This window comes from Zootoca vivipara, chromosome Z, assembly GCF_963506605.1.
Source record: "Zootoca vivipara chromosome Z, rZooViv1.1, whole genome shotgun sequence".
Lineage (NCBI taxonomy): Eukaryota > Metazoa > Chordata > Lepidosauria > Squamata > Lacertidae > Zootoca > Zootoca vivipara.
Genome location: NC_083294.1, coordinates 40,671,271 through 40,693,068, shown reverse-complemented (window position 1 = coordinate 40,693,068; position 21,798 = coordinate 40,671,271). Strand labels below are relative to the sequence as shown.

The following is a 21,798-nucleotide window of genomic DNA, read 5'->3' as shown; positions in this document are numbered from 1 at the left end:
TTGTGTGCTTTTATAAGGCTAAAGTCAGTTTTACTGGAGTGCCCAGCACACAAACTTTTACATGCTCCACATGTGGGTCGTGTTCATCATTACAATGGAAAGTGGTATGTCCCTCTAGAGGTATCCCTTGCATTTTAATGAGTATTTTGCTTGTGCTTAATGAAAGAGGTTCCTTATTTATTTATCAAGCAGTTATGTACTTGGACTCATAGCTGTTCTCATCTTAGGAGGATGGGTCACATAATAATATTCTACCTAATAGCTAGTAGCCAACAAAAGCCTGTGTGGATAAAAATGTTTTGTTCTACTTCCAGAAGATGCATGAGTTCTGGCTCATGCATCTGTATCCCAAGTGAAAATACCAGTAGCTTCTCCTGGCTTTGTGCATGGATATCTCCCTTAAGAGAATGCTGCACCTTCAGTCGTAAAAATAAAAAATAAATAAATAATCAGGTTGGATCATAAAAATGGAGGTAGCTTCTTAGATTCAATGGGACCAAGCCATTTATTTGTTTTGGTCCTTGGAAATCACAGGGGTTTCCAAACTTTGGGGGCCTGTCAGAACATTTGTGACAACTGGGGAAACTTCTATAGGCACCACACCCACAACCAAGCAACAAGTGCAGTTTTTCTATCTGAGGAAGGACATCTTCTTTGTAGACAGATGGTCCCAGGTTCAATCCCCAGTGGTACTACATCTTCTCTCTATCTGTTGTAAACAAATTTCATTGTTCTCAAAAAATCTAACACATATCAAATTGGAATACAGTGATCCCAGCCTATTACAGGTGGGAGGGACCAATAGCCCACCCAAAAATATAGGCAGTGCAAATAAGGGCAATAATAGTGTGTAGCATACATTGCAAGAAAATAATGATAGCATTTGTGTAAAGCAAAGTCCAGGAAGAATGATTATTTAGGGCACCAAGAAAGTAAAGTAAGATTTTGGAGGAAAACAATGGTCACTAAGGTATGTCACGCATTCAGAATTCTTGCATAGTGTGATGGCAGACAGGCACTGCTTTCTCAACCACTGCAGAAAGCAAAATCTGTTGCACTGGCAATCCAGATCTTTACCCTTAATCTATCATTTGTAACACAGGGTGGGGAAAGAAACATGGGATAAGTGTTGCAATTTGAAACAGAGGCTGTAGAAATGTTTGTTTTATTTTAGTACTGTGTTTTACAAAGGCAAAAATGAATAACTAGCTTCAGATGAAGACTCCCCAGGGCATCTCTACAGAATTGTAATGCACCTTTTGCTCTTTGTGTACAACCCTGGCTGCAGTGTGTGGGAGATGTGGGGTGGAATAAACCATAACATTAGTTAAAAAAATTTTTTACAATGTTTACATGCAAGTATTAGAGGTGCCTAATGTCCTCCATCTGAGCATAAATTATGAATGTGTGGCTCAAAAAATAATAATCGAGGATTGCACATTTCTGTTGATAAATTATTTAAACAATTTCTGTTTGTTTCTGGAAGCCACATTCTAACAGGTTTGGACATGTGACAATAAATTACATTTTATTGGGCTACTTGCTCATAATCCCTGCATCCTACTTAGTTTAAAAACCTCAGAGACCAATTGAAAAATTACAGCATGCAAATACTCATCCCCATTGATTCTGTAGTAGCCTCATTTTATTTGAATGGGAGTACGCAGGAGATGGAGATTGATGATTGAAAGTCTAATCTTCTAGGTTTATAGGCCAAGAATGGGTTTAGGTCCATCATTGCTTGAACAGAATGACAGAGTTATGGTTTCTCCATGGCTCTTTCCTATATTTTTTAGTAACATGAAATCACATGGAATGATCCAGTGTGGTTTAATGGTTAGAGGAGGCTTCCTCAAACTCGGCCCTCCAGATGTTTTGAGACTACAATTCCCATCATCCCTGACTACTGGTCCTGCTAGCTAGGGATCATGGGAGTTGTAGGCCAAAAACATCTGGAGGGCCGAGTTTGAGGAAGCCTGGGTTAGAGTGTCAAACTTGGACCTGGGAGACCTAGGTTCAAATCTCCACTCAGCTATGAAGCTTACTGGGTCACCTTGTGGGGCCAGTCAGTGCCTCTCAGCCTAATACTACTACTAGGTTGCTGTTGGGATTGAGGAGGGGGGAGAACCTTGTGCACCTTCTTATCCCAGATTCTATCTGCATTGGAAGTGAAGTCATCCAACTCATTTTCATTGTTGGATGTAATCAGCTTGCATACATGTTTAGTTCTTATTGTTTATATTTTTATTGGGGGGGTTTCTTTTTAATTGCTTATTGTTTCATGGGATGCAATTCAAAAACAAAGTAAATAAATATGGGGTGGTGAGCTAGTTGGATAAAGGCAAAGTTGACATCCCAGAATCATTTCTGCTGAAACTCTTTTCCAAGTCAACTGGGAGTCAGAGCTGAATGAGAAATTCACATACCTTTAAAATCAACCAAAGCAGAAGTATCGACAACCTGGTGTCTCCTCAGCAATGTTAACAGCCAGTATTGTGTCTTTTTCTCTTTGCAGTGGCCTAGTGTCGCCAGCAGCACACAACCCAGTCTTAATACATTCCAGTGGAGGTTCTGGGAGCTCTAGTGAATCTGAAAGCAGCTCGGAGTCTGATTCAGACAGTGAAACCAGCTCCAGCGACAGCGAATGCAACAAAGAACCGTGCAATGAAACACCAAAGGTAAAACAAAAATGAAAAACCCAAGGTCTAAAAGTGTGACCCTTCAATATATATATATATGGGACCTGCAACAAAAATTGCAGCAAAGTAATGCTCCACAGCATTCCCTCTGCCTTTTGGCTGTCCTTTCTCCCCTGAACAGTGAGAAAGCGTTCCATGCCCACAGAGGAATCCCAGAGGTAAAAACCAAAGGTCGGACATCCTTCCCCTCCAAAATTGACTTATATTTCATTTTATTCGTTTATACATCTGGGACCTGAAATGAAACATTGCAGCAAAACATTGCAGCTGCCTTCTGATTTTCCTTTTCTCCTGTAAGCATTCCATGGCCACTGAACATGTTCAACCATGTTTTGAGGCTGTTTTGAGGTCCTCCCTCTTAGGATTATTTTTTTTCTCAAAGCTTTTTTGTATTTCTGCAAATTCAGAAATTTTCCCCAAACCTGCTGATAATTTCAACCTCAACCCCCACCCCTTCTCTCCTCTCCCCACTTTGGCTACTTCTGGGCCAGCACTAAGAGTCTGGGCCCACATGTAATGTTAAGCTATGGTCAGTGTAAATTGTTTGGGTGGCTTCAGCTGATCAGTTTAAACTATGGTTCAGTAAACCTTCGTTTATCAACCATGGCTTAGTGTTACATGTGAACCAGGCCAGGGAAATGAGTTGACTCCTAGTATATATGGTGACTGTGATGATCAGACATGGTATTTGCAAATAAATATTCACATCTCTTTGCAAATGTTTAAGCCCCTTATGCTTTTAGAGCAATTATGCTTAGGGTTGCCAGTTGATGGGGCAGGGTGAAGGATGTTGTTCAGGTTCAGACTAGAAACCAGAAAAGCTGGTAACTTTTCAGGAACAAGACTTCTCCCTCTTTCTTCCTTCTGCAGCCTGAACCTCCCTCAGCAAACAAATGGCAGTTGGTGAAATGGTTAAATAAAGTCAATCCCCACAACAAAATGATCATCAGCAAGCAGCATGAGAGTCATGGTGAGAGCAGCTCTCAGTCTCAGAGCAACTCACAGGCTGAAGGACAAAACAAAGGGAAAGCGGCTAGCACCCTGCCTCTGACTGATTCCAAAGACAGGGCGCTCCGTAACCCCGTTTCAGAGAAAGCCAAACCCCGTGTTGCCCAGAAAGCTCCACTAGAGGCAAAGAGTTCCAAGCAGAAATCACCAGCTCACAATGAACCAACCACCCAAAGGACCACCGGGAAAAAGCAACCCAAAAAGATAGAAAGGACTTCCAGTGTAGAAGACTACAATTGGACCAAACCAAATATTACCAGCACACCCAAAGAGAAGGAAACACAAGAAGCCCAAGAGCAGTCAAAAGTCCGCCCAAAAATAACTGCCGGAAAGACTGCTCCACGTAAAGAGCCAAGAATGACCACAGGGCCAGCACCTGAGAAGAAAAAGTATAGAGGCGCTGGCAAAACAGTTCCCAAGTCTCGGGAATTTGTGGAAACAGATTCTTCCACATCCGACTCAAACACCGACCAGGAAGAAAGCTTACAAGGCAAGAACCTGCCATCTTGCAGTGGCCCCAGCAGTGGCACCAAAGCCAAGAACTCCAGCAGCAACATTCTCAGTGTCAGCAGCCTAACGAGCAACAGCAGCAATGTGTCCGTCGACCAAAGCAATGACTTGGAGGAGCCGTTTCTATCCCCAATACAACTTCTGCAGAGTGAACCCATTTCTCCCCTAAGAGAGTTTGAAGGGCGCAGGCACCTCTGGGTGAAGATAGACCTGGATCTAATCTCTCAGGCCTCCAATCAAAGTGTCTTTGAGGCCATACCCAGGAAAATGGAGCCCTGGGAGGCCAACACAAAGCACAGGCGACAGTCCCGAGAGTCCCCAACACCAGTGACCGAAAAACCCAACCCAAAGTTGAAGAGGAAGCACAAGGTAAATCACACACACACACACACACACACACACACACACACACACACACTACAGGCTTGCAGTTATTTGCCACTTTAGTTTACGGATAAATAGTGAGGTGACTGTAATAATAATAATTTATTATTTATACCCTGCCCATCTGGCTGGGTTTTCCCAGCCACTCTGGGCGGCTTCGAACCAAATATTTAAAAATACATTAAAACATCAGTCAAAGTAGGCTCAAAGTAATCAGTACAGTAAAAAAAGGGAGAGGAGGGAGCACAATCCATATATGACATAGTGTTCTGCAGGTAAGTGCCTCACCACCACCACCACCACCACCACCCCAATGTATCTGCTGTCATGCAGGAAGGATGGCAGCAAAATGAAAGGTTGCAATGTTTGAGTGTCCCCCCCCTTTATTTATTTTTAATTTTTTTGGTTTAGAGCCGTGGTTCTCAAACATTTTTTTCTCTGGGCCACACTTTCAGAATAAAAATTTGCTCATTCCCCATGAATTATTATTTTTTACTGATAAAAATGCATAGGAAAACAAAAAGAAACAACTCCTAGCTGTGCTTGATTTAAAGCATATAACACAAGTACTACGTAATACAGTATGTTCATGGGGACATCCTGAAAGTAGGAAACAATGCGGCTCAATGAATTATGGATCATTCCTGAAATATAGTTATAAACGAGCCTCTTATATACGTAGCTTAAGTGAGAGATGAGAGCTTGACACTTCCTCTCATTTTGAAAGGTATCCAACCATATTCTGCAAATAAAAAGAAAATTGTTTTGATACTATGCTATACTATACTACCCTGAAAAGTTTAAAGCAGAAGTTTCCAAACTTTTCATGTTGATGACACACTTTTTAGACATGCATCATTTTGCAACACAGTAATTCAGTTTTACCAGCAAACCAGACGTTAAACTAACCCCTTATAAGAACATATGAGCAACACATCTACACACTGCACTGACACACTAACATGTTGAGACACAGTTTGATTGTTCTTGAATCTTCCCATCACACTTTCCATCCCGTTCCACACCACACCCTTTGAGAACCACTGGTTTAGAGTAAATGCATGTTTGGGGGGGCAGGGGACATGATAAATTTATTCACATTGTGGAGGAAGTGAATAGAAAGAGGTCTTTCTCCCTTTCATATGTTACTAGATTCCATAGTCATCCAGTGAAGCTGAATGCTCGGAGCTTCAGAGCAGTCAGAAGGAAAGACTTCAAATATCAGGTTCTACAACTGCTAGAAACTTACTTTAAATAATAATAATGGGAATTTAGGAATTATGGTCCATCAAGAAGGGGAAATGACTGGTGGTGACGGTGACCAACTTTAAAGTGGAAATTGACAAATTCATGGAGAGTGTCTATCAGTGGCTACTAGTCATGGACCTTGTGTCTATGGTGGACTTTATAGGTCTTTGGTCCAATACAACAGGGCTCTTATTAGCTTTCTAGGTGAGAGGTGAACCGTAGAAAATACTGTAAAATGTCTATTCTAGGATTTGCCCAATGCTGTTGGGTGGTATATTTTAAGTGCCCAAAGAATCGAGGCCAGATTTGGCTCCAAATTAAATGGGCAATGTCTCCATTAAAAGTATGTGGGTTTTCCTACATAAACAGCTGTGATTTATCAAAATGCCATTCACTTAACTTGCAGTCCTCCCTTTCTGCAACAACTACCTGTAAAGTGGAATCTATTGTGATTCAAGAGACAATGCTTTATCATGTGTTCTATGTTATTTTTGCCCAGGGGCATCCCGTTGTGTGGGATATGACAGCATGCTTCAAACTGAAATGTGTTTGTTAGAAAGGAAGCAGGGGTTTTATATCAAAAAATGAGTATTTGCAAAGTCTGAAGGATCTCACTCCCCTCCCACCCCCTTTGGCTGAAACAGCTCTATTTCTGGTATCAGAGTCCAAACAGCTTCATGGTGTTTAAAGGGGGGGGGGATGTTGTAAATCCTCACAAATGTGATGTCATCCATCACTACCATTTGTCTTCTGAGAATGCCAGCTTCAGAACTGCGTAAAGGAGAGGAAATCCGAGCAAAAGGCATGCCTTCAACCCTGTGCTAGCAGCGAAATGAGTTTGCAAACCACTATCTACCTGGTCTGTTTCACAGAATAATATGAGAGATGTGGTGCTGATAGTATTGGTTGCATCCATCTCTGAAGCCTGTGTTGCAGATTGGTCTTCCTGGCTTGACAGACAAGGAAGTGCTTGACTTCAACTCTCAGGCACTTGGCATTTTCAGTTCAAGTGTTCCCAGCAGAATTTTGGCTGCAGAGCTTGCTCTTTTGAGCCTCTTCCTCTTTAATAAAGGTGCCACTTGCCTGTGTGCCCTCCTCTTCAATATATGCAATACTGAAAAGGATGCATTTGAGTCACAAAATGCTGGCTCTTTGTCAAGAAAGAGATGTAGGCAGGAACAAACCAGTCAGTTTCAGATACAGTACACATTGTCTCATCTGTAATTTTTATATCATGAAAATTCATCAGCATCAGTACAAATTTCTCCTAAGAAACTAATATACACATTTTTATTGATACAACAAGTTTAATAAATAAAAACAGAAAAAGTGGTGGTGCTAGAATAATATACAGGCAGTTTACCCAAATATGGTGCATTTTTGTATATTTACACTAATATACGCAATTTTTATGCAGACTCTTTAGGGAACTGCATCACAAATTTCAGACATGCAGGAATTCAAAACTTCATTGAGCTTTGGCTTGTATATTGGTTTGAGAAGTGTGAATTGGTGATTTCTCACCAGAGAAGAAGGAGGAAATTGCATTTTTAAAAGTATTTTTTGACCAATCCAAAACTGCCTGTCTGGATGCAACCTTGTTTACAGTTAGTTGAGAGATTCGTTGTGATTTCTTGCATTCTGCAATGGTTGGTAATGTTGGTGTTAAGAGATTGTGTTTTAAAAGCCATAATTGACTGATTTCTGTTTTTGTGGTTGAAGCAGTCTGAAAACCAAGACACGCTTGGCGAAAACAAGAAACAGCGTTTGGAGGAAGCTGCTGCAATGTGTTTGCTTCCACCCTGCATCTCCCCAATACCCAACCACAGAGTACCAAGTACTAAAGAGTAAGTTATTCCTGATATTAAGATGGTCCTTTACAGCATGGTTGTTCAGATCCAGTTGTCATAGGGAAGCCTCTACTTACCATTTGCCAATAGGGGCAGCTTTACCGTTAGGCTGAATTAAGTGCCTGTCAGTCAGCTGGTTTTGTGTGTCATGAAATGGGGGGAGGGGGGAGAGGTGCTTGAGTGATTGTCTGTCTCATGGCCAGCTTTGGGTACCTTTGCCCGAATCCGATGACTTTGGGTAGGTGGGTGGGTGGGTGGGTATGGATTGCTGTTCATCCTCAGCTGCAGGAAGTATTGGGCCAGCCCTAAATATTCCTGTTATGCAAAAGAATCTTATAACATCATCTCTTTATGGCCACAGTGGACTTTCCTGTCTTACACTAGTGGAATGCAATTTGCATACTTTTATCGGTGACAAGAATTTCTTGAGCGAGCATCTGCCTGTATTTCTAACCAGTATGCTAAGGAGAGGATTGTGGGAATTCCTTATAAACTATTTGAAACTGTTCATGTTAATTGGGTTAATCTTTTTGGACTTGGTCCCATCAGCCCCAGCTAGCATGGCTAATGGTCAGGGACGCTGGGAGTTATTGTCCAAAACATCCAGACGTCCAGAGGTTCCCAATCCCTGAGTCAGCAACAGTTTTGCAAATATTCTGAATAGTGTATATACAATATGGGTGCAACATTTCAGTCGCGTCGTTCATGTTCCCTGTTTGTAGCATGCACAAGGAAGAACACCCTTATAATGTGTTAAGTATCAAAATACTTAAGAGAATGAATACCTTTTTGAACCTTCAATTGATGTCCCAGTTAAAAGTGGCTCAAAACCAATATACTAGCTCATTACCACTCATGTTGACCCTTATTTCCCAAATCTCTCTTCATTGAGGCAATTCTTAATACTATACATAGCTATTACTACAAACATCATGTGGGAGGGATCAATATTCCCCCACCTTGCGTGCCCAGCTTTATCCTTTATTAATTTTAAAGCCCTTACTTTGGACTGATTATAGCAAAGATATTTACGTTATTAAATAATCCCACAATTAACAGGTAAATCATCTCCTTTAAACCCACTGTGAACCAAATCAACCACTTCCCAAACTCACTTATGTCTATGTAATTACCATCACACTTAATGCCAACAGTGCAGAGTTACAATGTTTAAATCCCCCATTTCTCAAATCGGAAAAAGACACTGATAGTTTGCATGGTGTTAGATGCATTTTAAAATGATACAAATTTTCTCCATGGCATTTCTTCAAACACATAAGTTTATCTTTCTCTAACACTTGCATTATTTTTTATGAATCTTTTATTTCCTGCCTCCAAGCCTTGGGGATCTACCCCCAACCTGATGTTTCTTAATTTGAGCTTGTTTTCTAGGTCATTAATTTGATTCCTTAGAGCTCTGAAACCATTGGTATCTTCTGTTAAAATATAATTGTGCTCATCAATAGTTATTTCCCCTATGCTAGCTTTCCATTCCCCTGATCCCAGATGCTCCTAGTTGCCAAGCTAAAATTTTTCAACTTTCTTAACTCATATATTTAACTAAGACCATGATCACATTGCAGTTTATTATTAATCTCATCCAAGTTAATATTTAACCCAATTCACTTTGATAGCTTAGTTCCAGAGGAGCATACAAATACAAAAGTTTAAAGCAAGGAATCGAGGATATCTACCAAAAAGAATATATGGAATATCTGGCAGCAAAGTGACTTTGCTGAGGGTATTATAATGGGCTACACTGACTATTCCCCCACTTTTATTTTTGAACTAATAATAGCCATTTCAGAGTAGGTTGAACTATTTTTCCAATATATATAATTGTGAAAATAACCACTCTTTTCACTGGTTGCTGCAGCTTCAATACAATTGTTGGGGTGGAGGGTTCACAATTACTTTTCCCTTCATGGACAAGTCAAATGGGTGTCCTCAGCCAATTTGGAGGATGTAGTGAATGTGCTCCCATCACAGTGCTATATAATGGTGTCATTGTGGGCAAATAAAATCAGTTCAAATTGAGAGTAGGAATGCAGAGTAAATTAATAGGTGGACACTTTTAAAGCAATTGCTGGACGTTGTCAGCAACATGAAGTGCTTACTCTCTATGCTCATAGTCTTCACCAAAATTCATCTTCAGGTTCTTCTTCTTTTTACTGTTATTTTTCAGTCTCAGAACCACAGTTTCTAGCTCTCTGCACAGCCCTACACTTTGCAAGGATTCAATTCCTAACTGGATTAATGTTATCTCTGGGCAAACCAAATCAGACTATTTACTCATCTTTTACTCCCATGCTAAGGAACCAGTCCAAAGTCGTTATCTCTTCTTTTTAATTACTGTTGCAGGTGTTTTTTTAATAATACTTATATGCCAATAATATGTGAAATCCCTAAGTGTTCTATATAAAACACAACGAGATCATTATAAAATAAAGTTTGTGTGCGCACACACACATTTTATAACCAAAAATGCAGCAGAGACTCCATCAATACAATATGAATTAATAATTATTCATAGAAGTCTCCCATCGGGGCAGACTTTGGTCTTTCAAATTTCAGCAGCAACCTGTGCCAGGCCCAGATTTGGTGTCCTCCCTGCCTCACACCTTCCATTCTGCTCAGTTCAGTTCATCATAGTTGAGACACCCTGTGGCACCACCTAGACTTGGTCCCCAGTACAGCAGAACCAGTCGTACTGCCCTAAATGCATCCTCTGCTCCCATGCTGCTCAAGTGATATTTGAAGAGTAGAATCACAGGGAGTGGAAAAATCTAAAGGCTGCTCATGTCCAAGCTGGATAGCTCAGCAGGTGCAACAGGCTTGAGAGTCTTATTATCATTGTCATGGGTTCGAGACCCACATTGAGCAAAAGATTCCAGCTGTGCAGATGGGTTGGACTAGATGATAGTGATAGTCCCTTCCAACTCCATGATTCTTTGATTCTAAACTTACCATCCCCAGAGAGATAAAATGCTAATAGGGTACAGGAGCTTCCTACACTTTGTGATTCCATTATTCAGATACTACTGCAGTGGCTTGGGATCTACCCAAATGACTGTGGGACAATGTGAGAAATAGGGCTTAGGAGTTTCTCCCACAGATTAGAAACCCTTCCCTCATCTACAGACATACTTGGAAAGGTTAAATGAAATCTATTCTTTACCACACATTCAACACCTTCTGGTTAAAGCAAGTTGAACATGGGAAGTTACATTTCACCCAGTCTTGATCCATCCAGGTCAGCATTTTTACACCAACCAGTTGCTGCTGCTCTCCACGTTTTCATGCAATGACCTTTCCCTAGAGATGTCAGGGGTTGAAACTGCAATCTTCTGCACGCAGAGGATGTACTGTATATTTCTGCGTATAAGACTACCTTTTAACCAAGGGAAATCTTCTCAAAAGTCAGGGGTCATCTTATACACCCAGTTGTCTTATACGCTGGAATATACTACTCTACCACCAAGCTGTTGCCCATGCCCTAGCAAACTATTTTCCACTCAGTTCTCTTGAATATGTATTCTTAGCTAGGAATCGGATAGATGGATATAGATAGATAAAACATAAGAGGAAGAAGGGCAATTAAATGCCCATTTTGATGAAACTGGTTTTTAATTTGCTAATGGCCACAATTAGGGAATAACTGGAATAGATGCTACTATCGTGAAAGCTCAGGAAGCATACTGCCAGCTGAGGCCATTGAATTTCCCCCAATCGAGAAATCAAGCTGCTTTGCTTTCCTTGTTCCTCTTTGATTTGTTGCTTTGAGGTATTGTAAATCTATAACTGCCTGACACTGACTTAAATTGACTAAGAGGGAGACATAAATTCTTGTTGACTTAATTTGCTATTGAAAATTTGAGTCAATAATCATGAAAAGCAAATGGCTGTAGAATGCAATATGAGTTGTCTAAAGAAAAATTAAAATTCAAGTAATCTTCATTGACTGGACTAGGGCAGTAACTAAAATAATAATAATATAATAATAAAATCCATGGTCAAATTAACATGTTAAGAAATCAGCTGGGTATATTTGCCTCTCCTTTTCTTTTTTACAGTTAAGGTTTAAATGCCAGTCTTTTTTTCACCTAGGGGTGGTGGGAAAACATTTCCAAGGCACTAGATCATTTATTCATTTATTGAAACGATTTTTATGCTGCTTAACCACAATAGCCTCTAAGAAGCTTACAAAAACGCAATACCAAAAAAAAAACACCAGTTAAAACTATAAATTCAAACATCAATTAAAATGCCCATTAGAATGAAAAAAAAGTATTCAGTAAGTGCCAGAAGTTCAACAGACTTTCTAACCTCAACTGGAATAAAGTTTCATAAAATTGGACCCACAATATTAAGTAATAGGCAGGGAGATAAGAGATAAGATAACCCCTGAGGTAACTTGGACCCAAATTCAGTGCAAGGTTTCGAACACTGGACTAATGTGCTGTCAATCATCTGTCCCCCATCAACAGTCTAGCTGCAGTGTTTTGCACCAGCTGGAGCCTCTGAAGAGCAATTACTATATTAGCCATTTTGGATGGACCCAAGTTGCAGGGCATACTTTTGGAGTGCCTCAGCTATGTAGAGCAAGCACTTACACACAGCATTGTCACCTGACATTCGCGGGGAAGGTACACATGTGCCTTCTGAATGCAAAAGCTGCTGCTGCAGTAGCAGGAAATGCTTGGAAACCCAGGGCCCAGAACTTGCCCAGCGGGAGCTCCTGTTGACTCAACAGGAGGCATGAAAGAATCTGGCTGGAATTTGCCGGTGTCAACGCATCCCAGGTTATAACAACAGGTCCTTCTTTCTCGCTTGGCAGCACCGGCTCAGCGAAAAAGGCAACAAGGAAAAGGGAAGAGAAGCTGTTTCCACCCCCGTTGTCTCCTCTGCTCAATGAGACGGCAGCCCGGCGGAGCAGTGGCAGTGGCAGCTCCTTTGGCCAAGAGAACAACCTCTCAAATCCCTTGCAGGCCAGCACCTCCTCCAAACACCGGAAAAATGAGAACAAACCCGCTTCTAGCACAAAGGGGAGCTGTGTAAGTCACTCAGGGACACTCAAGAACAGGGATTGCCTTGTACCAGAGCAAACTGTTGCTCCGCCATGCCCTGTCCCCAGAGTAGCCAATGTGGCGTTCTCCCGATGTTGATGGATTCCAGCTCCCATAATCCCTCACTGTGGGCCATGATGGCTGTGTGGCTGATGGGAGTTGGGGGGATGTCCAATAGGATCTATACTGTTTGCTGCAGTTTGGCCAAACATAGTCAACGAGGGGCTGAAAGTCTTCCAGGGAAAGCTTGGGGGGCAAATTGAGGGGGACTTTTTGGCAAAGGGGTACAGAATTGACTTCCCTTTATTACTATGCCTGTTTTGCAACAGTGATCATTCCAAGGTGAGAGAGGAAAAATTGACCTCCACCAGCTGCTACTGACTCCTCTCCCCATTAGACTCCTCTCCCCATTAGAGCAGCACTATATCATGTTGTGATGTTGTTCAGAGAGAGGGGCAGTGGGGGGAAGTGTTAACCGCCATTTGGCAACCACAAGGGGGGGAAGGGTCACCACCAGTAAGTTCACCCTTTCTCAGTTTTGCAAAAATGGAAAGAAAGAAAAAACCCAGGTCAGCATTTGTATGTGGAAAATTGCAAGGGGGAGATTGTTCTTCACCCCAGGAAGCAAAATGCCTTGGGGTGGGCATGCTTCTTTGTAATGTCCTATAGCAATTTAATAGAACTAAGTCATTCTTTTAATGGATGTTGATTTAAATGTGTAGGGGAGGAAGTTTGTGAATTATTTTTCAGCGGCTTTCCCACTGCTTATCCCCAGTTCCAGCCCTAATCATCGGATCCTGTGAGTTTTTCACTTGCCATTCATCTTCTTGCCACTTTCATTTTAATAAGCAAGCGATGCTACAAGGCGTCCATGCTGACATTACACCTTCCTAGAAGTGGGTGTTAATGATACCGTGCAATATGTAGCTGCTTGTTCTTAATTAATCTATTGAGCTTGACTTGTGACATAAGGGCTGCAAGATGCAAAATATGTGCCTTGGTTTTAATTCTGAGACACACAAACTTGCTTAACACGACATCTAGAGATATTTTTAGCACGAAAACCAAAGCCGCTAATTAAAAATCACTTTCTGCAGGAGGAAGATTCCCACAGCAGGTCCTCAAATGCTCTGCCCGACACCAGCCACCCAGAGAGTGGCACCTGGCCTGCCACTCCTGCCTTCACCAATGGGAATCGTGATCCAAGGAGACCTAAAATAACATTTGATGATACGTAAGTAGTTAGATCAAACCTGCGCAGCCATTTCTTGTTCATGCTTTAAATTGGCAGAGCCCAATTACCTAGATTTGAGGCACAGACTCTAAGAAAATGTGGGAGTTGCCTATAACTGCAGCAGCAGCTGGCATAGTACCCTCTGGATTAGTTACCGGACTCCAGCTCTTAGGAATATAGGAATCTGCCTTATACTGAATCAAACTCTGACTGGCAGCAGCTCTACAGGTTTCAGACAGGGAGCCTGTCCCAGCCATACCTGGAGATGCCAGGGATTGAACTTGGGACCTCCCACATGCAAGGTACAGTCCTTCCCAAATCTAAGCATCCATGAATCCATTGGCTATGCTGGCTGGTGCTGATGGGATTTGTAGTCCAACAAAATCCAGAGGGCACCACCTTGATTTTCCTTGCTGCACTTTATAAATTAAGAAACATTTTCATGCATGGGGAATTCTTACTGCACATGCTGCAAGAATTCAGTTCCGGTTCTTGAGATGTTTGGAACATCTGCATTTCCAAAGAGCTGAGATATATAGGTAGTAGCTGGGAAATATTGATGGAGGCAAAATGTTAGAGATCTCCTATGTTTGATTATAAGAAGCTGACATAATTAGAACCTTAGTGGATTAGGACAGCAATCCTATGCACTTAACTGAAAGTAAGCCGCACTGAATTCGTTAGGACTTGGTGCCCCAGCCAGCATGGCTAATGGCCAAGGGAGATGGTAAATTGCAGTTTAGCAAAAATCTGCAGGGTCAAGACTTCCTCATACCTGATCAAACTCCTCCATGTGGTCCATAGCCTCAATCTTCCCCATGACCACCATTTAAACTACAAAAACTAGGCACACTCAGAGTATTCATGCAACTAGCATCATGACTAGTTTTGCCCTTAGAGCTATATCTCATCTTCTCTCCCTGTGACTCTTTTAGCTGGAGATTCCAGGGATTGAACATACACCCTTTTGCATTACCACTATTGCCACTATCCTCATTTAGGTATTTGTGTGGGATTTTAGCTTGACCATTATGTTAGGACTATATACGTCTTCTCTTTTTCCTGTTGCATAATTTTACATTTTAGCTTTTCTAATGGAACCTTGTTATGGTTAATCACTTTGAATTGTTTCTCTTTTCCTTCTGTTCAGCAAAGTTTAATAGGCCCCTTTGGGCTCCTGGTTTCCACAGTTAGCCATTTTGCAACCAGCTCATCAATCACTTTTTTGCATCCAGCAGCTTAACACTGATAAGACTGAAAGAAGCAAAAATAAATGGGTGTCTCTCCTCCTAGAAACCAGTCAGCGCTTTTTATCAGATATTTGACATACAAGAGCATTCTACAAACATAAGGCTTAGTCATGGCTTCCACTTAACTGCAGTGAAGCGTTGTATCTAAATACCTAAACAGTCGTTAATAATTGGCTACAAGCCAGGAAGAGAGCTTATTTGTGGAGGCATGAGTTTTTAAATCATTATTTGTTTTAACCATGGTTAAGCATTACATCTGCACTGAACAAGCCATGGTTACAATAATTCCCTCATGCCTCAAGGCTCTCTGGCATCTCTAGGTCTCATCAGTGTCTCCCTCCAGGGGGCAGGCCTAGTTCAGGACAGTAAACCATTGTTTGACTATATGTTTTGGCTCTTAATCAAGGGAGATTCAGTGTAGGATAGTGGGCACACTTGTCAGGCTAGAAGAACTAAGGGGACCCAGCTCAGCCAGAAAGCTCATAGAGTGCCCTTGGGCCAATCACACTCTCGGCCTAACCTGCCTCATGATATGGTGACAAGGATAAAACAAGACTGGAAAGCCATGTAGAAGGGCAATAGTTTCTTGGAAGAATTTTTTTAAAAAAAAACTGTTCAAGGCAACAAGTTCTATCGGTATTAAGCTTCAGACATCAGCTAAAAACCACTTAAGCTTTCCCTAGACCATAATCCAGCCATGTGTATTGATGAACAATTTGTTTCCTTTCCTTTTTCTTTTTATGCTACACTAGCTACCAGTCTGTTTGTTTCCAGGCACAATTCAAAGTGCTGGTTATGACCTATAAAGCCCTATAAAGGTCCAAGCTCTTTGAATAACCATATTCCCTCATAGAAACCTGTCTGGGTTTTGAGAACTTTCAGGGAGGCCCTTCTCTTAGTCCTGCCACTCTCACAGGCATACTTGGTGGAGATGCTGGAGAGGGCCTTCTCAATGTTTGTTTTATTCATTTTTCCTATGTTTTTAGCTGCTCCTAGTTTGTCCGTAAGCTGCCTGGAGTCCCTGCCAAAGAAAAAGGCAGGGTATAAATACATAAAGATATTTGTGATGACTTTGTTTTTTACCACATAAAACATATGTGATCAAGCTCACTGTGATTCTGTATGATAAACTAAACAAGTGTTAACCAGGTGTAAACACCAAGTCTTAACCAGGCCAATGAAACAGGAGCAGCTAACACAGAGGGATGTCACCAAGAAGAAGCCAGCCTGCCAACACCTTAATCACCATCACTAACCTGGACAGTGTGGGGAAGGGGCAGCGGCAAGCTTGGAGCCATACCAGGGCACCAATATTGCCTATCTGACACTCCTCCCAGTGTGTCCACATGGTCCCAACCTCATCAGCACCCTGCTGTGCCCATTCACTAAACAGATGGTGAGTGAATGGAGCCTCATTTGCTGCTGCTGCTGCTTACTCTTGTTCGCCTTCTTTTCCCAGGCTTCGCAATGCAGATCACTACATGCAAGAGGCCAAGAAGCTAAAGCACAAAGCAGATGCCCTGGTAGGTCTACACATTCTACTCTCCCCCCCCCCCCCCGTGCCTTGTAAGGCAGTTTGCTCAGAACTGCAAAGGTAGCGTGATAAGCCAGAGGGCTGCTTCAGATTTGCATGGTGTATTAAAGTGTGCAATTAATTACTCTAATTATTGGCGCAGAGCACCATTAATTAGCAGAATCTGCACATCATCTGCAGTAACACAGGGTGTTCCCAGATAATGTCTTCTGGCTAAGTGGCAGCAGTCAGGCCTTCAAAGTTGGATTTACCAATCAATTGCAGGGCGGCCATTTAGGCGGTGCCCCCCCCCCATGGAAAATGCATCTCTCTCCAAAGCTAGAGCACTAACAAGGACACAGATTCGTCCTCATTGCATATGCTAATGTATGTGTATAGATAATAGATTTGGAAATAATTACTATAATTTAAATAAAAAAGACAGTATATCTAACCATAGTGAGGAGACCAGAGCCTCCTATCCAGCACTGATACCAACCGGGATAACAATATTAACGTGGAAAGCTTGTTGAAAGAGCTGGAAATATTAGGAGGCTTGTTGGAAGGTGGAAGTTTGCACCCCATTGTTCCATCTGTCCTGTTACTGAGCCCTGTACAGTGGATCAGATGTCATGATTTAACATCAGTCCCTCTTCCCAGGAAACTCTACAAAGGATATCTCTGCAAGGGGGAATGGGGTTCTGCTAGCAAGCATCTGCACCTACAGTTCCAGGATTATTTGGGGGAACCTATGATTACTGTTGAGAGTGGTATAAAAGTACTTTAAGAGGACACTGCAAATGTAGCTTGTTTGCATAGCATTTATTCTGGCTGGTAGTAACTATCCAGGGTCTTGGCCTTTGTAGCTTGGGAAGGAGGTGTCTTGGATGGAAACAGCATTCCTCTGCATGCAAAGAAGGCATTCTCTCACTTGGCTGCATTCCCTTCCTTGATCTGCTCCTGGTGTAATTCAGAATTTGGACTGTGCCCTGTGCTCGTCACTGAACTCATATTCATACTTCTTGAAGGACCTGTTCCACGATAGGGACCCGAGCTGATTTGCTGACGCCCGACTATGGCGAGCATGCTCATAAACATAGCTATCCATTGATGAATATTTCCAAAAGCACCTTACCGTGGCCGGTTGACCTTTAAAGGAGCTCAAACATTTGTTTACCCATTGGAGCCCACTAGCAAACAGTTGGAGGCAAAGGTTCATGGCCGCTTCTGCACACCATGCCAGTTTGTTCAAATGTGCTCCACTCCCTACTGCCCAATTTGCTCAGCATGTTGATGAGCCTTTCATCTTGCTACCTTTATTTGCGTCTGGCAGAATTCAGTCTGTTTCTCATGCAGCACTAATGCAAAAAGGCACCGTGCATCATGCTGCTGCCTGAAGGAAGCTCTTTCCCATCACATGGCATTGCTGAATATCCCCTATGCTCTGACTGGAATGCAGAGACAAGCACCATTTAACAACTTGACAGCAGCCTCACATGACCATCACGGGCCTCTCACAAATCCATCGTGGCTAAGGAACAACCTGTATTTGACCCTATTTTTTTACCCCATCCCTGAGCCTCCTGTTATTCTTGCCAGGGCCCTCATCATGTGCTGCCTTTTCCCCCTGGATTTGCTTGCAGTTTGTTATCTCCATGTCCAATCAAGTCACCTCAAGTAGCTGTCACCTTTCTGACAAACTAGGTGTGACATTAGAGTCATCTTTGCATTTAACGTTGGGAGAGTTGTATCTTTTAATATATAAAAAATCAGTGCAAATTGCATCAGTTTGGGGTTGTTGATAATGGGAACAGAGCATGCATGGAGAGGGAATTTAACACTTTCCTCCCCTCGTCTTGAGGGGAATTTTTATCTTCATCATTACTTTTCACTGGCACCAGTGAGGAATTTCCACCCAATGTGAGAGGAGAGGATTACAGAAGGGGGGGGGGTCTTCAGAAGAGAGGTTCCCCTCAGGGCTTCACTGATCCTAATGTAGAGCCAGGTACACAAGTGAGGCTCAAAATCAACAAACCTCCCTTCAAATATACATTAAGTCTTTCTTGGTGATTAAGTCATGATTGTTCATTTGTATATCCACATCAGCTGCACACAGAAGCTGTCTTCAGGCATTCATAAGTGGCGTAAATGTCAGAGAGAAGGGAGTGCATGCATGCTAGCTTCACACACTGTTGCTGTTCCAGTTACCCTTCAAGGGTTTTACTCAAAGGGAGCCTCCGCCACACAAAGAAGCTTCCCACACATTGTAGAACCCTGAAAGATCAGGGTGAAATATGGCTGTCTCCCTCATTCACCTTCAGCAGGCATTTTAAAAATAAGAAAGGTCCTGTTCACTGAAACATTTGATGGCCACAATATACTGTTTTTCAGGGGGTTATCCTGTGGCTGTCTTCCATTTCATAGCAATTTCCAAACATGCTGCCACCAACTTGAAGGAGATTAATGTTTTCTACAGTATGACCTCATTATGGGTGTTCCTTGGGTGTCTCATGTACTTACCTGGCTTTACTTCACATTGGCTTGTGACTTGACTGTTGCTTAAGCAGCAGAAATAAAAACCTATGTATAGATAGGTATAATACCATTCGTGGCGATCTTAAAATTATCAGCTTTGAAGATAAGTGACTTTTAAATTTTTCTCAGATGTTTTAAATGTGGGGGTTAAAATGATATGGTTTGCTGTTTGCTTCCTATTTGGGAGGAAGAGTTAAAGAATAGAGGAGGCTTTCCCGCTGCAAACAGTCTCCCTCCAATGGGTGGAGGACAATGTGGAAGAGGGTGAGAGAGCTACCGTGCTCATTTTGGCCACTTACAAACGCATGGATAAAGCTGAAGTGTACAGTTGATGCAGATATACCTGTGAATGAAGACCTTCATCCTTCCTTTGAAGCTCATGGCTTTAAAACCATTCATTTAAGCCACTTAACAGATGCTGAAATATAGGGCTGTGGCTCTTCCTTGCTGGAGTGGGACTGTAAAAACTACAAGAGCTCACCATTTCTGGTTTTGATATAAAAAAACATATGTATGCCTTTCCCGAAGTCAAACCTGTGGCATTATCTTGAATGTGCTTCCCCCTTTTCTTCCCCCTTTTCAGATGGAAAAGTTTGGCAAAGCAGTGAATTATGCTGACGCTGCCCTTTCCTTCATCGAGTGTGGCAATGCTATGGAGCGCGATCCATTAGAGGCGAAATCTCCATACACTATGTACTCTGAGACTGTGGAACTCATCAGGTTAATGGCTTTCCTGTGATCATTCTCATAATCTCATTTCACTCATAATTAGAACTTGCTACGCTTTTTAAAAGTATCATTTCGACCTCATTAATGATTAGTCCAAGGCATCTTCATCTCAGAAGTCATCATAATTAGTTCTTCTTGCCATTTTATTAATGTCACGGAAAATTTATAATTGATGGACACTGCTCTTTATAAATTAGCCCCGTTAGAGGTTATAATGTGTGTGTTATATAATTTGCAATATTCATAAAATTAAAATTGAAATGTAGTGGGTGGAAGTAAAGCATAGTAATTTCACCATTTGGCAGTGACACTTGTCTTTTAAAAGGGATAGTTTTATCATTCCCGACATTAAAGGGAGCCCACTGGGATCTCTGTTATAAATCCTGTTTTCCAGAGGTTTGTAATTTGGCTGGTAAAAATTGTTCCAGAATGAAATTTTGTTCATTTTAGCTTTTGAGCCCCTGTTTTGCATGTATATGCATGCATATATGTATATGCATGTATATGCACACATACACACAAATTTTTTTTTGACTTGCATAGATGTGTATTACTGGCTGAGAGAAGCATGCCAAATTTTTGTTAGCTTCAGTTTCCAGTGCTTGCTGTTTCATGGGAGTCAAACGGGTTCGACAGGGGAGGGGAACATTCCTTCTTTACAAAAAGGCAATCAGTGATCAGAGTGAATAGGATGGTGTCTAGAAATCACAGTACAAACAGAAGCATGGGTGAGCCCTTAGTCTGAATCCAACCAAGAGGGTCTTATGTGCATGCTAAATTTCAAAGACACTACGCCTTCATTTCAAAAGGAGTTTGCAGGATCTTTCCCATGTAGTAGTTGTGATCAGTCTTTGGCTAAATTCAACTTGACAGAGATAAAGATAGATCTATTGATCAGTTAACTCAGCTCTATTTATGGGCTGGTAAATATGAGATTTCCTTGAAGATACTGGAGTTATTAATAGGTTCTGCCCCAGAGCAGTTTTCAATTCAATTTCCTTTGCTGCAACAACTCTCACTCAATATGGGAACACTTTTTAATAGCAGCTGAAACATGGCAGGTATTAAAACTGTTGCCATTTATTTTACCTGTTTTATGGGAAATATGGCTAGCCTGCTTTTCCATAATGCTTGGCAGCTCAGAACATAACTTTAAAATAGCTATGGGTCATTAAAGGTAAAGGTAAAGGGACCCCTGACCATTAGGTCCAGTTGTGACCGACTCTGGGGTTGTGCGCTCATCTCGCGTTATTGGCCGAGGGAGCCGGCGTACAGCTTCCAGGTCATGTGGCCAGCATGACAAAGCTGCTTCTGGCAAACCAGAGCAGCACATCTATATAAAAATAAGCAACAGTAGCCATAAAGCTCCAGGTTGGCAAAGTTTGGCCAAATCCAAAGGCCTCAAAGGATAGATAGGAATGGAGGAGAATCTTTGTTTAGTCCACATTTTTATGTGAACAGATCTGATTTGCACCTCCCACACCAATGTGCAGATTGGAATGCAGTTACCCTTTGGATTTCACATTTCTCCAGATTATGCAATCCAGCCTTCAGCTCTAAAGCCATATCAAAATATATAAAAGAAAATAGTGTGTAAAAGTTTAGAAATGTGCACACTGAGACAAACTGCTATTTAAATATGCATTTTGTAATAAAATGTTTATTTAAATAAGAATTTTCACATGGATTTTTTAAAAAAATGCATATTAATGCAAACATGGACTGATGGATGAACAGTTTTGAAATTGACACAAACCAGAAATAGACTGAGC

General features: G+C 41.7%; 1 protein-coding gene across 4 annotated transcripts in view; it reads left to right on the top strand.

Moving 5' to 3' along the window:
* Window positions 1–21,798, top strand: part of AFF2 (ALF transcription elongation factor 2) — a 393,643-nt gene that overhangs the window by 358,619 nt on the left and 13,226 nt on the right. For 3 of the 4 annotated variants that reach the window (XR_009557023.1, XM_060270428.1, XM_035113215.2), the window contains 7 exons: window positions 2,516–2,678; window positions 3,570–4,586; window positions 7,572–7,696; window positions 12,537–12,753; window positions 13,863–13,999; window positions 16,709–16,772; window positions 19,881–20,017. Coding sequence is in view for 3 of the 4 variants with exons in the window: in XM_060270428.1 (XP_060126411.1) it covers window positions 2,516–2,678; window positions 3,570–4,586; window positions 7,572–7,696; window positions 12,537–12,753; window positions 13,863–13,999; window positions 16,709–16,772; window positions 19,881–20,017 (1,860 nt within the window). In the remaining variant the exon portion in view is untranslated. The remainder of the gene's footprint in view (window positions 1–2,515; window positions 2,679–3,569; window positions 4,587–7,571; window positions 7,697–12,536; window positions 12,754–13,862; window positions 14,000–16,708; window positions 16,773–19,880; window positions 20,018–21,798) is intronic. The other variant, XM_035113216.2, reaches the window with a different exon arrangement.